At 42.5% G+C, this 15,411-nt stretch overlaps 1 protein-coding gene across 2 annotated transcripts in view; it reads left to right on the forward strand.

Annotated features, from left to right (window-relative positions):
• Window positions 1-2,689: 2,689 nt before the first annotated feature.
• Window positions 2,690-15,411, forward strand: part of Aatf (apoptosis antagonizing transcription factor) — an 88,693-nt gene continuing 75,971 nt past the window's right edge. The window contains exons 1-5 of one of the 2 annotated variants that reach the window (XM_021178130.3): window positions 2,690-2,935; window positions 3,886-4,074; window positions 4,456-4,551; window positions 5,395-5,613; window positions 6,021-6,158. In XM_021178130.3, the coding sequence (XP_021033789.1) occupies window positions 2,845-2,935; window positions 3,886-4,074; window positions 4,456-4,551; window positions 5,395-5,613; window positions 6,021-6,158 (733 nt within the window). In that variant the 5' untranslated portion in view covers window positions 2,690-2,844. The remainder of the gene's footprint in view (window positions 2,936-3,885; window positions 4,075-4,455; window positions 4,552-5,394; window positions 5,614-6,020; window positions 6,159-15,411) is intronic. The other variant, XM_021178129.3, reaches the window with a different exon arrangement.

The following is a 15,411-nucleotide window of genomic DNA, read 5'->3' on the forward strand; positions in this document are numbered from 1 at the left end:
CTGAGAATCTCAAAGCTCACAGACTCAGCTTATCCCCTTAGCAGCTTGTTTTGATGCAAGGCCATTGCAAGAAGGCAGGCAAATAGTGCAGACCCAGAACAGGTCCTGTCAACCACGGGGATGGGCCTGAGGTTGATGCTGTTTAGGAAGACAGACAGGCCAGAACCTGGTTTCTAGAAACTAGCTGTTTCTGGCCATCGGAGGGAGGTATCTAATTTAGTCACCTCTGCCCATCCATGGCTATTCCCACCACTTCGAAGTTCAGGGAGCAGATAAGAGGGAGGTGAAACCCAAACTCCTGTCTTTTCTCCGCAGGGCAGATTGCTCACTTTTATGCCCCTTTCTGCACAGCCCATCTGTTCACCATCCTACACTTAAGAGGTTGAAACTGCTTCTGGAAGCTCCACTGCCCTTTACTGGCCCTCCAAGTCCAGTCGCACTCGCCGCTGGAGTCCTTAATCTGCCGTTCAAGAAAGAAGAATGAGACCTGAGAAGGAGCTCCTGAGCTTTGAGTGGTCTCTCCCTTGCTCATGTCTTCACTTCCCTTAATTGCATCTTAAGCTCTACCATTCTTTCTCTGCCCTCCCTTCCAGGAAGAAGATTCCTGGGGTAGGAAAGCAATTGGGAGGGTGGTGGTTGGGGTATATGTGAGGGTTTCCAAGTCAGGAGCAGACAAGACAGGAGAGGGAGCATTGGTAAGTAGCAATTGGTAAGTGCTCAGGGCACCTGTATGCCACCTTACACTGTTTGCTCAGATCTGCCTCACACAGGCCAACAGTGTCCTGTATGCACAACAGCTTCAAGGTGGGCTCTGCCCTGCTTCCTCTTCTCTTTCCACCCTGTTCTCCTCACCTTGAAGGGCAGGTTTCTAAGCACCTGAAATAGCAAGGGAGGATAGAATTTACTAAGTGTGGGGTAGGAGAAAATTTCTGTTCTCTGTGCCCAAGGCTACTGCACCTCCTCTTAGAGAGCTGAGGAGCACATGTTTTGCTATGGAGGCTCTAACACAGACTCGACTGCAAGCGCAGCAGAGAGGACCTTAAAGAACAAGCTCTCTAAACTACTCTTAGCCATACAACAATTTTCTTCACCTGAGTCTCTGCCTAGTCTGACATTCTTTGCTCCCCACATCTGAAAGGCTTTACCCTAAAACAGTTGCCTTTTTTTTTTTTTTCTATTTTCTAGGCTTGGTTATCTTCACTCAAGGGCCAGTTAGGACAGGAACATGAGACATGCCACAGGAAAGTAGAAATCTCTTAAATTTCTTAAATTCGGAAATCTACCTGAATCTGACGGTGTCTGAATTGTCTTCCAGTGGATTCCACTGGGGAGCTACCAGTTGCCTACGTTGCTGGCTCTGGAATCCAGCTGGCCTGGAGTATACTTAAAAAATGGTACTGGCCTGGGGATTTAGAACTGGAAGAGTTCCTGCTTAGCATACAGATCATTCTGGGTTCAGCCCCCAGCTCTGAATAAACAGGGTGTAGTGGCAGGCACATGCCTCCTATCCCAGTGGAGACAGGAGGGTCAAGGAATTCAGGGTCATCTTCAACTACATAGTATGTAGGAGGCTAGAGACTGTCTTAACATACAAACAGGCATGAACACAATGTCTATTATTCAAGTCGATTTTTTTTTCTGGATTCTTCTGAGGCAGCTTTCCTGTTGTATTCTAGGTCTCCTTGGAGGAAGACCTCCAACAGATCAGTATAGACAGGCCACTTTACACTCAAATTTGTCATTCCTCGTTGCGTTGCAGTTCATGTTTCCTGCCCTTCTAGAGTGGTCACTGTGTGGAGAGAGAGTCTAACTTACACATCCTATATTTCATCTAGCAGTGTTTGCCACAGTAGTGGGCGTCAAGGGATGCTCCATGAAAGAAAAACGAATGCAAAGTGATGGCATAGCTTCATGGGCCTGGGTGCAATTACATTTATCTCATTAAGGTCTTTGTGTATTTTGAGTCTGGCCATCTAACACCAGAACTGGGTGAAGGGTTTCTCTTCTCCAATGTTCACTAGTTTCGGGGGTCTGACTGAGTCACTCCATCTTTGAACAGAAAAGCTGTTAATATCAACGCGTGTGTAGTAGAGTAATTCTACCCCCTGCCCCTCCCTGTGCTTGCCCAGGCAAGAGGGTACAAGAAGCTACAGAAACAATCTTGATTTGTGGTACAACCATCGCGATTCCTAATTATTTCTATCAATAAAGATCGCACCTCGCCATACACTTAACACACGCAGGCCTCTCAGATCCTGGCCGGAAGCAGTGTGTCTGGCCGCAGGCTCCTCTACCCTAAAAAAGCCCGTTTTGAGTCCCGGGTCTGTGCTTGCTCGAGTGGGTACCTGAGGTTTGAGAGGCTTATCCTTCACTCCCTTTCACAAATCAGCCAGCCACCAGCAGCCACAGCTACTTTACGCTTAATTCCTAAACCAAGCTCGCACAAAGCTCGAGGCGTTATTTCGTGCTTAGGGGACCCTGGCAGCTCAGAGCACAATCAACCTTTCTCGCTCCAAGCGGTCACGTGCTCCGGCGCGCTCCCGCGCCGCGCGACCGAGGGGCCTCCGGCGCACGCGCGTTCGGGCGGCTCGCAACCCTGCTACGGTTTCGGGCGCCTGCGTCTCAGCTTAGGAGCCCAGTGGTGACGCGAGGCCCCGCCCCTCCGGCGCGCGCGCGCCTCCCGGAAGTTGCCTACTGGGATTCTGAACGCCGCCTCCGCGAGGTCTCCGCCTGGAGTTGCCAAGTAGAGTCGGGGCCGTAGCGCCACTGCCGCGAGTGTCGGGCCGGGGGGCTCGGGCTGCAGTGCAGGTTCACGAGCGCAGCGCCGGCAGTGACCTGGTGACCATGGCGGAGCCGCAGCCCTTGGCTCTGCAGCTGGAACAGTTGCTGAATCCGAGACCGCGGGAGGCGGATCCTGAGGCCGACCCGGAGGAGGGTGAGGCCTGACTGGGGCTGACCACGTGCAGAGCTGTGGCTCCGACTTCAAGGGCCGCTGGTGCTTGGACCTGCTCGCCTTCCCTTTTCGCTGGGGGAAAATTGTCTCTTGGGAGGGTGGCGTGAGCAGTAAACCAGCATTCTAGACTGGGGGTGGGCGGGACATCAGGACCCTGACGGGGAGTTGCAGGCAGCCGGCTGGCAGCAGTTTAGGATGCCACTTTTCTTGGTATTACCTTCAAAAGGAGAAAGAAGCCTGATGAGTTTCAGGTTTTTGTGTGTTTGAAACTGACTGCTTCTAAAATCTTCATGAGAATGAAGACGATTACCCGATGCTGTTTAGCCATGTTTATTTAGGCCTTAAGCCATTTGTCCACATTCTGATGACAGACTGATTCTCCATAAATCTGTTCTGAGACCGGCTGGGAGTAATTGTGCTTTAGACTTGGGTCAGGGAGGTGTGAGAAAGACAACTGGAGGGGTGTCATGAGTGTCTATAGCACCCAATGACTGTCACATATTGAGGAAGAATTAAGGACTCTGGGCTTGTAGCCGATACACTTGATGCACTGGATTTAATTTTCAGAACCCCTGAAAAAAGAAAAACAATAAAAAACACCATGAAAAAGCAAGGAAGAATCAGACTAGATTTATAAGTTCCAAGGCATAAAAACATGTCTCCTAGTAGGTGCAGGGAGTTAGCTCTCTGTTTAGAAACAGATAGCAATATGACAGCAGTCTCCTTGGGAACCAGAAGTCAACTCCCTATTCCTGTAAGTTAGTTATGTTATGTTATAGAGGACATAATGACTCAAGGGCTGGGGGTGGAGCCCAGTACTAAGAGTACTCACCTAGCACAGGAAGGTGGGGTGTGGGGTTGAAATGGCTTAAGTGGGTTCCTATCAGAGTATTTTTCTAACCTAAGAGTCTATTTTTCTCCCTCCCCAACAGCCACTAGAGCCAGAGTGATTGACAGATTTGATGAAGGGGAAGATGAGAAAGATGATCTGGCAGTAAGTAGCATTAGAAAGTTGGCACCAGTCTCCCTCTTGGACACCGACAAAAGGTATTCTGGCAAGACCACTTCTAGGAAAGCTTGGAAAGAAGACCATTGGGAGCAGGCTCTGCCAAGTTCATCTGGTGAGTAGACATTTTTCACCCCAAACTCTTCTCTTGGCTTAGTTCTGTATGGTTAAACTGTTTTGTTTCTGGAGTCTTTCTGGAAGTCTGTGGGTTTCTACTTACTTTAGGAGAGACCATCGGATTGGTACTGGAAGGGCCTTAGAGGTCTGCATGTTACTTTAAAAAGAATGCTAAAGCCCAGTTAGGCTTTGTTTTGTTTGACTTTGTTTCCTGTTAGCGTTTTAGAGATGATAGAAACGTAGTGAGTTCGTGCAGCTGAATAAAACACAATAACATGCTTGTTCTGTCATAAGCTCTACAGATGAACTGGAAGGAAAGGTGTGGCCTGGTATTTTTCTCTAGGTAACTCCTTTCCCCTTTTTTCCCCTTATAATTTAGATAACGAAGCATCTGATGAGGGTGGATCTGAAGATGGGGATTCAGAGGGCCTGGGCCTGGAGGAGATCTCAGAAGATGTTGAAGAAGACTTAGAAGGTAAGGGCAAGGATATTCTTTTATCTCAGAACTAGGAGAGACTGAAGCAGGGGAATCAGGAGTTCAAGGCCAGCCTGAGCTACCCAGTAAGTTCTGCACTAGCATGTGCTACATCCAAGACCCTGTCTTAAAAAAAAAAACAAAAAAACTAAACAAACAGAAACCTAACACTCAGAGGTTACCAAGTTCAGGTTAGTGGCTCACCCTGAAATGAGGGGGAAACTGGGCAGAGCATAATGGGTATTGGCAGAGCTGTGCGGTTAAAAAAGTTCACATGCCCGTGGTGTGTTTTATATTTTGACTCTTTTTGTTTTTCAGGTCTTGTATTGATTTCCTGTGTGTTAGTTACTCATGAAACTGGCCTTTTGTCATTGTAAATGATAACATAATGCTTCCAATCTTTCCTGAGAAAGAATTAGCTTATAGTTTTAAGCAGTAGTACATTTCTCAAGATGGAAGAAGTCTCTAGATATGGATATTGAGAGGATGCTATTTATTTTAGGGAGGTCAGTGGAGCTATGTTGAGAATCCACTGATAATATCTAAGGAACTATCATTCAGGTTATGATAGGTATGATCCAGTCCTTGATATAGTTGGAGGAGCTTATCAGGCTTTGTCTACATAGTGTGTTTCAGGCTACCAGGACTCATGCTTTGTTTGTTTTCCTTTAGCATTTTAGAGATGATAGACACGTAGGAAGTTTGTGCAGTTGAATAGAGCACAATAACATGTTTGTTCTGTCATATAAGCTTCCACAGATTAACTGGAATGAAAGATGTGACCTGATATTTTTCTCTAGGTAACTCCTTTCCCCCATTTTTTTTTTTTCCCTCATGATTTAGACAACGAAATATCTGATGAGGATGGATCTGAAGATGGGGATTCAGAGGGCCTGGGCCTGGAAGAGTTCTCAGAAGATGTTGAGGAAGACTTAGAAGGCGAGGATGAGGAAGACAGAGAAGAAGACAGGAACAGTGAAGATGATGGTGCGGTGACGGCCTTCTCCAGTGTCAAAGTTTCTGAGGAAGTGGAAAAAGGAAGAGCTGTGAAGAATCAGATAGGTGTGTGTGTGTGCTTTTGTTGCTTGCTTGCTTTTCAGTTTCTGCATTAGTCTGCTCTTTAGATGTAGTTGTTCTGTTTCTCCAGTGTCCTTCCAGTTAGTCTTTGACCTGCCTTGATTAACCAGAGGCCTGCATCCTAGTTCCTATGTAGCTGCTTATCAGGTTCTGCACTAGTCCTTGTGGGAGACTGGACAGGAGAGTACTCTCTCCTGTCGCCAGAGTTTCCTCTTTCATAGCACGTATTTCCATCCAAGACAGAGAATTTATTTTGTAGCATGAAGAATGTTTGTGTGCCACGAGAATGTCATAAAGTATGCTGCTTAGAAACTGGTTTCTTGTCCTTCAGTGCCCCGCCCAGAAAGACTTCCTGATCCTGAGAGGGGGTTCTCTTTGACTTTTTTCTTCAGCATTGTGGGACCAGCTCTTGGAAGGAAGGATCAAGCTACAAAAAGCTCTCTTGACTACCAATCAGTTGCCTCAACCAGATGTTTTCCCTGTCTTCAAGGACAAAGGTGGCCCAGAATTTGCCAGTGCTCTGAAAAATAGTAAGAATACTCATTTCATTTTGGGATATACTGGATTGGATATAATAAAAAAAGGGGGTTTGATTTTAGTGATACTATGATATAGAATATTGATTTTGGTTTTTTGGTTACATTTGATCTTATCCAACAAACTGAATGATCAGCTATTCTTTTTTTTTTTTTTTTTTTTTTTTTTTTTTGGTTTTTCGATATAGGGTTTCTCTGTGTAGCCCTGGTCCTCTGTAGACCAGGTTGGTTTTGAACTCAGAAATCTGCCCACCTCTGCCTCCCAAGTGCTGGGATTAAATGTGTGCGCCACCACTGCTTGACTCAGCTATTCTTAAAATAGCAATATAACCTATTATCAGTGAAGATAACTTTGAAGTGGATCAGGTACTTGAGCTGTGTCTGTTTTATGATATCACTCGATCCTTCCCTTGGCTTTTTGAGTTCTTTTTTTTTTTTTTTTATTTTTTTTATTTTTGTTTTTTGGGTTTTTTTCGAGACAGGGTTTCTCTGTGTAGCCCTGGCTGTCCTGGAACTCACTTTGTAGACCAGGCTGGCCTCGAACTCAGAAATCCACCTGCCTCTGCCTCCCAAGTGCTGGGATTAAAGGCGTGCGCCACCACTGCCTGCCTTGAGTTAATTCTTAAAGTTTTTATTGTTTTGGGTTTTTTGAGACAGTGTTTCTCTGTATAGCATTGGAAGTCCTGGAATTCAGTCTGTAGACCAGGCTGGCCTTGAACTCAGATATCTGCCTACCTCCTTGAGTGGAGTGCTAGGATTGAAGGAGTATAGCACCAAGCTGGATGAGTTACTTCTTAAATTATTAGGGAAAACTACTGGAAAACCTACAGATATAGAACAAAAGGGAGCAAGAGATTGAGTAATTAAACTCAGTCCTTATGCTGGTGGTACCATGGGCTTAAAGGATGCATTCCTCTGCTAGGGAGGGCTTTAGAATAAATGGTGTATTCCTATCTTTCCTTTGGGTAATAAAGAGGAGAGAGACTGACTGCAGGGGAAGAATTATTTTGGAAGAGAATTACTGAGCTATAAACTCAAAGAATTCTAGAGAGAAAAAGAGTTTAGAGGTTACATGGTTCCTTTTTTGTTTGTTTGTTTTTTTGAGACAGGGTTTCTCTGTGTAGCCCTGGCTGTCCTGGAACTCACTCTGCCTCTCAAGTGCTGGGATAAAAGGTGTGGGCCACCACTGCCCAGCTGGTAACATGGTTCTTAATTCCTTCACTTTACAGTTGAGAAAAGCAGAGACAGTGGCTCACTCTTGTTCATTAACAGAAGGTGTAATGCTCCAGTGTTTCTTTCCTAAACCAGGAGCCCCCTCAGCGCCAGCCGTCTCTTGTGTGTACAGTGGCACCAGAGGACTGGGACATGGGGAAATACGAGCTATGGGTGGCACGGTTACCTTAATTTGAATGCTGAGATGTTTCCATTTGCTTTTTCAAACTTAAGTGCTGGATACATTGTTTGCAGTCCTGGTTATTTTGTAGGCTAAGGCAAGAGTATCCTTTTAGCCTAGGATCTAAGGGCATGCTGACCCAAACAAAAAACAAAACAAATTAGAAAAAAAGAAAACCATGAAACCTCAAATATAATCCTTTATAGCAGGGAGTTAGATTTGGAACAGCATTGAGGACATCTGGTTTGGTATTGTCTTTAAGTAGAATCACTTGAAAACAATTCAGGATGCATATGTGTAACTTGGAAGACAGAAATTTATTTTCTTTTTTTAAAGACATGGTCTTACTGTGTAGACCTGGCTGGTCTCACAGAGGTCTACCATCTACTTCCCCAGTGCCAGGATTAAAAGGCCCGGGTCAGCACACCTGGCATAGCATTTCTTTTGTAGGAGAAATGTATGGTTAGAATGACTTTCTGTGGACAGTTTTTAGTTTTGTGGCCTGTCATACTCATACTTGAAGTTAGTTATCAATGAACTCTGGGCAGCCTTTTCAGGATCAGAGTGTGTATTGTGAGGTCTTAAAAGAAGAAAAGAAACCACCCGATCTTCTCTCCTGGCTTCTCTTTTTCCTCCCTAAATACATGATACATTTTTTAGGTTTCTGGAGTACTTCTTTGCTATATTTAGTGCCCTAGTATCCTCATTTCTGAGATGCCTTTGGATGAAACCCAAACTACTCTAGAGCAAATGTTTTATACATTTTATTTATTTTTTTACATATATATATATATATATATATATATATATTTTTTTTTTTTTTATTTATTTATTTTTTTTTTGCCCAGGCCTGTTTTAAACATTTTACAGTAAGATCTTTTCCATTTTGTCACTAATTAGTCTATTTATTTATTTATTTATTTATTTATTTATTTATTTATTATGTGTAAGTACACCGTAGCTGTCTTCAGACACTCTAGAAGAGGGCATCAAATTTCATTATGGATGGTTGTGAGCCACCATGTGGTTGCTGAGATTTGAACTCAGGACCTTTGGAAAAGCAGTTGGCACTCTTAACCGCTGAGCCATCTCACAAGCCCCCTCATTAGTTTTCTTACCTGAATCTTTATAAACATTCATTAAAATACAGATTTTTTTTTCTGGGTTAGCATCACATACTTAAATTCTTCAGTCACTTGCATGTTACTTTAATTCTGCTTTATAATACTTCTGGTCTTTCTAAGCCCTTGCACTTAGCTGGTTACCTTGTCCTGGTGGATACCAGTCACACTTAAGTCTGATAATCTAACATGTGTAGCTTGTGGTAGAAGAGGGGAAAGGACTGAGTTTTATTTGGTATTACATTCCAAGAGGATGGGCATCTAATAATCAGAATTTCTATGCAACTGAAGGTAGCTTTTTTTTGTTTGCCACTGCTGCCTCCTCTTTCTCCTCTCTTTTCTCCTCCTCCTCTTCCTCTTCTTCTTCTTCCTCCTCCTCCTCCTTTTTTTCTGAGACAGGGTTTCTCTGTGTATCCCTGGCTGTCCTGGAACTCACTCTGTAGACCAGACTGGCCTCAAACTCAGAAATCTGCCTGCCTCTGCCTCCCAAGTGCTGGGACTAAAGGTGTGTGCCACTACTGCCCAGCTGCTTCCATCATCTTATGACAGTATGATTTAATATGTTATGTATATCCCTGTCTGGATGGTTTTGAAAACAATTTCTTGGGTATGTTATTCTGAGTAACTAGTTTATATAGTTTTATTATAATTAGTATGAAACAGGCTGAATTTATACCTATTGAGTATAATTCACTTTGCTTTTGATTTAGTAGGTTTTTGTTGTTTTTGTTTGTTTGTTTTTTGTTTTTTCTGAGACCAAGTCTTCTGTCTGGCTCAGGTGCTGTGTAATCAGGCTGGTTTCAAACTTAGATCTCCCTGCCCTTGCCTCGAGAATTGGGATTAAAGGCAATGGTTAGTTGGAACAGTTCCATTTAGATTGCCTGGGTTGGTTTGTTCAGTTTTAGACAGGTCTCATGTACCTTAATCTTGCTTTGGACTAGCTGTGTAGTGGAGGATAACCTTGAACTCCTAATTTTTTCCTTTCCACCAGCATTAAATAATGCTTGATTATTTACCTTTTTATTTATTTATTTTTTTATTTGAGTCAGTGTCTCGTGTATTCATGTCCTCTAGTTTGCTGTGTGGTTAAGGATAGCCTTGGACTTCTGATCTTCCTGCCTCTATGTCTCTAGTGTTAGGGGTACAGACACGTGTGCTACCATGTCTAAGAATGCGAGTATCCTAACACCCTGCCTGGCAGACACCATCTCAGCAGTTGACTAACTCTGTGGTCGTGGGCAGGTTACTTCACAGTAAGATAGGACTAATATTACGGTTGTGAGGATTAAAGGACGTAATCAATGAAAAGCATTATAGTTGCACAGTGACTGGCATTAGGGACCAGGGTTATCTTTTTCTGTTGAAAGACACTTGACAATGTTTAGCTATGTGAACATTGTATTTTTACAATTTACTAGTATTTAGAATCCCTGTGTAGTTTTAAGTATTGTCTAGGGTTATAGTCTGCTGTAATACTTGTAAAACCTTCTTCTTTTGCTGCTATAGAAAAGTAGGTTGCTAGTGATTTCCTTATTGCCCTGCAGAAGCATTCAGCAAAGTATTTTCCTTTTTAATATTTGTTATTGTGTGTGTGTGTGTGTGTGTGTTTGTACGTGCACACACGTACGTATAAGAATGAAAACATGCAAGCTGTAGCAAACAAGCACAAGTACATTAGACATCCCATATATGGAAGTCAGAGAACTTTGTGGGGTTTCTTGTCTCCTTCTACCTTTGTGTAGGCTCTGAAAATAGATTTCAGCTCATTAGACTTGCAATGCAAGTACTTTTACATGCTGAGCCATCTCATTGGCCCAACCTTGAAGTATGTTTCTGGGGCTTTGGTGACTCCAGACACACTGTTCGAGTTCTCCTACCTGTCTGATCTCTTCACAGGCTCTTTAAATGTATATATGATTTTTAATTTTTAAAAGAGATTTATTTACTATCTACAGTGTTCTTCCTGCATGCATGCCTGTAGGCCAGAAGAGGGCAACAGATCACCGTAGATGGTTGTGAGCCACCATGTGGTTGCTGGAAATTGAACTCAGGACCTCTGGAAGAGCAGCTAGTGTTCTTAACCTCTGAGCCATCTCTCCAGCTCAGATTTTAAATTTTTAAAATTATAAGTATGTGTATGCATTTGTGCACATGAGTGCAGTTACCTCTGGGGGCCAGAAGAGGGCATCTGATCCCCTGACTGGAGATACAGGCAATTGTGAACTATCTAACTTGGGTGCTGGGAACTGAACTCCAATCCTATAGGAGAGGTAAGTGCTGTTTATTTACCTTTAAGATATCTCTCCAGCCCTTCAAGCTCTTCTGTCTGCCGGTGTAAACTGCAGTGAATACAGATTCTGTTCTTAGGTTGTGTGTACTCAGTGTGTTTTCCTTGCACTGCCATTTACTCTCAGAGTCTTCCTGATAGCTTTTAAAATAGACTTAATAGCTATATTTTTAGCACTGTAGACCCCTAGAACCAAGTCTTTGTACCTTCATCACTTCAAAATCTATTTTTCAGAATTGTAGCCAATATTTCCTTGCTTTCCTAGTTCTTGCACTTAGTCTCCAGGCGTCTTGCTGCTGTATGTTGGCAGTTATATCTCTTCAACTGTGAATGATTTTCCTAGTAGCTGTGTAAGATTAAGTAAGCTGTAGAGTAACCGTAACAAAATTAAGGGATATTCTTTACACAAGCTACTTCTCCAAAGATATTAGCTTTCCCCCTTTGACTTTCATTTAACTGTCTTAAAACATCAGGGATTCGGCTTTTTATGTTGTTGGCAGTGTTGTGTAAGGAAGAAGACAAGTTAGTTAAGAAAATGCCAAATAAATTATACATACTACACTATGTACACAGCCTATATTAAAGTAGGAGAGCACAGTGAGCCCCCATTTAATATCACTCGCTTAAAAGGTTAACTCATGCCAATCGTACTGCATCTTTCTTTATACTGGCAACTTCTTTCTTCTGGACCATTGTGAAGTAAATAATGTATGTACTCTCATTTTTCAGTACTTTTTCAGCATGCATTGCTAAAAAAGTAAGGTATTAATTTTTTAAAGATTTATTCATTTTATATGTGTTTTCCTTGCATGTATTTAAGTGTATCTCATACATGCTTGGTGCCTTTAGAGGCAAGAAAAGGACATTAGATTTCCTGGAACTGGATTTATGTACAGTTGTGAACTACTGTGTGGTTGCTGGGAGTCAAACCTAGGTCCTCTGCAAGAGCAACGTGCTCTTAACTACTGAACTGCTTCTCCAGCCCTAGAAATGTTATTACTAGATAGGCGAGGGCCCTCCTTTTGATCCTAGTGCATCTCTGAGTTCCAGGTCAGCCTGGTTTACATCGCAGGTTCCAGGATAGTCAGGCCTAATTAGTGTAGTCATTATTCCACATAAAAATATTAGCAAGTTAGTTAATAGTGCTGGGAAATGAACCCAGGGCCTTGTGCATGCTAACAAGTTCTCTGCCACTGAGCTATACCTTAGCTGGGCAGTTAATTGTTAATAAGAATGGATGATTTGGACAGATGGGAGAATTGAGAGCTTTTCTGTAACAGGCACTCTGCTGTCTTACCGAGTTTGCTGTGCAGCTCTAAATGAAGTGATGATAGGAAAGCTAAACTTGAGCCATAGGAAGTTGACCTTTTAGTTAAATGCGTGTTATTAATGTGTTTAATGAGATGCATTACAAACTGCAGTGAGCACCATGTTTCATTACAGGTCTAAAATGCAATATCATTAAAGACCTTTAATAGAAACAATGGTTGACATTTTGATATTTCCCATAAGCAAAACACCCAGGAACACAGTATAATGTACATAAATGTAGAGGAAGTTCAATTTTTTTTTCCGTTGGTTAAGAGTTTAAAAACAAATTCTACTGTGAGTAATGTGTGTTTTCCTTGCTCTCTTCATTTTCTTGTTTCTGAATTATATTCACTTCATTGTTCTGTGGCCCTTTTCCTAAGACCCTCAATAATTTTGACTTGATTAGATTTATTGTTTTATTTTGTATTTGAGATAGGCTTTCACTTTGTAGCCCTGCCTGTCCTGCAACTTTCTGTATAGACCAGTCTGGCCTTGAACTACAAAAAGAGAGCACCTGCCTCCTGGGTGCAGGAGTTAAAGGCATGAATCACCACATCCTGCTGAATAGAGGAGCAGTTTGTTTAAGTTAAATATCTTTTTTAAATTTTATTTTTATTAGATAGATTTATGTCTGTGAGTATGCAGGTGCCCACGGAGTCAGAAGAGGATATTGGATCGTCTGGAACTAGAGTTACAGATGGTTGTGAGCCATGATATGAGTGCTAGAAACTGAACCCTGGTCCTCTGAAAGAGAAACAAGTGTTCTTATGATGAACCAGCCTCATAGACTAACACACTTAATACTAATTTGACCTTGGCACTAAGAAAACAGCATTTTCTTGGGGCTGGGCAGATGGCTCAGGCAGGTACAGGTGCTTGCTTGCCACCTCACTTTCCAACCTGAGGCGGTCCCTAGAGCTGGAGGGTGAAGAGACTCCCACAAGTTGTCCTCTGACTATATCTGTATGGTGTAGCATACATGTACCACCTCAGCAATAAATGTTAACAATTTTTAAGTAAAAATTTGAATAAATCTTGGAAAGTAATGGAATTGAATTAAGCAATATTATTTTTAGAGTTTTGTTTATCATTATTATTATTATTATTATTATTTTTGTTTTGTTTTTCGAGACAGGATTTCTCTGTGTAGCCCTGGCTGTCCTGGAACTCACTCTGTAGACCAGGCTGGCCTTGAACTCAGAAATCCACCTGTCTCTGCCTCCCGAGTGCTGGGATTAAAGGCGTGCGCCATCATGCCCGGCTTTTGTTTATTATATTTTATTTTTAGGTTTTCAAGACAAGAGTTTCTTTGGGTAGTTCTGACTGTCCTGAAAGACCAGGCTGTCTTGTAGACCACACTGGCCTGGAACTCAAAGAACTGCCTGAGTCTGCTACCTGAATGCAACATTAAAGGCATGGGCCACCACCACCTAGTGAGTTTTGTTTATTTTTAAGTAGACTGTGGATTCAAAAAGTTCAAAAGATGGTAAGGAAAGCTGGTATGGTGGTGCCCACTTTTAATCCAGTACTCAAGAGGTAGAGGCACGCAGATCTATGAATTTCAGGCTAGCCTGGTCTACAGATCAAGTTCCAGGACAGCCAGGGTTGTCCCTAAAAAACAACAACCACCAAACCGAAACCGATACGGACTACTCTGAAAGTCTGTGCCTTTGATCTCTCGTTCTTTAGCAGTCGGCGTTGTCAGTGACACAGACCCTTCTCTCCTCCCTTCTTCTTTTCTCATTTTTAAGTTTAATGATAAAATGTAATAGAATGAATATGAAATTTTACATTTCAGAGAAAACCTTGAAATGACCAATATCAGACTGATAGTTTTATGGAAATATTTGTCTGTCATATAAACTTGACACTGAGTGCAAAGGCTTCTCTCTGAGTATTATTGTTATTATTTTATGAAACAGACGCTCATATCTCTAATTGGCCTCAAACTCATTGTCTCTGTGTAGCCAAGGCTGGCTTTGAATTCCTGATCCTCTTCCTGCTTCCCAAATTCTGAGATTATAGGTGTGTGCCACTAAAGTTCAGTTGGCTCCTCTATGTATATTTTTACCCCCTCTCTCTTTTCTTCTCTCCATTCTCTGTGTTTGTGTGATGTGTGTGTGTCTGCTCCTGGTCTTTACATAGGTGTTAGGGATCCAGACTCCAATCCTCATGCTTGCACTATAAGCACTTCAGTCACTGAGTAGTCTTTCTTTGTTTTGTTTTTCTTTAGACAGAGTTGCTATGTAGCCCTGGCTGGTCTGGAATTACTGTACAGAGCAGGCTGGTCTCGAACTATTAGTGATCCTCTAGCTTCTGCCTTCAAAGTGCTAGCATAACCAGTATGTACCACCATGTCCAGTTTTGTCTCTACCATTGTGTAAAGTGTATAAAGGGACAAGACCAAGGATGAGGCAGATACTTTTATACTGGCAGATACTTTATAATGGCAGATACTTTTCTCTTAACCATTTGGTGCAGTTATTATACCCATCACATTCCAGCTCTCCTCTTCCTCTACTTCTTTCTCTTTTATTTATATGTTTTATGTACATTTTGCTTCCATGTATGTCTGTCTGCACACAGAAAAGAGCATCAGATTCCATGGGACTATAGTGAGTATGGGTACTGGTAATTAAACTCAGGTCCTCTGGAAGACAAGTTCTTAACCTCTGAGCCATTGTTCTAGCCCCTCCAGTGTTTGTTTGTTCTCTCTATCCCTGTACCCTTACCCTCCCTTCTTTCTTCTACCTCTTCCTTTCTCTAGGGTTTCTCTATGCAGCTCTGGCTGTCCTAGAACTTACCAGGCTGGCCTGAAACTCAAAGATCTGCCTGCCTCTGCCTCAGATAAAAGGCATGCACCATGACCTCCTAGCTCTAGCTCTCTTTCTTTCCTTCCTTCTTTTTCTTTTTCTTTTTTTTTCTTTTTCTTTTTCTTTTCTTTCCTTCCTTTTCTTCCCTCTTCTCTTCTCTTCTCTTCTCTTCTCTTCTCTTCTCTTCTCTTCTCTTCTCTTCTCTTCTCTTCTCTTCTCTTCTCCTTTCCCTTTGGTGTTTTGAGACAGGGTTTCTCTGTATATCCCTGGCTGTCCTGGAACTTGCTCTGTACACCAGATCCCAAGATCCTATCTTAATGGG

Source organism: Mus caroli, unplaced genomic scaffold, assembly GCF_978045245.1.
Source record: "Mus caroli unplaced genomic scaffold, Mus_caroli_1 scaffold_13, whole genome shotgun sequence".
Classification (NCBI taxonomy): domain Eukaryota; kingdom Metazoa; phylum Chordata; class Mammalia; order Rodentia; family Muridae; genus Mus; species Mus caroli.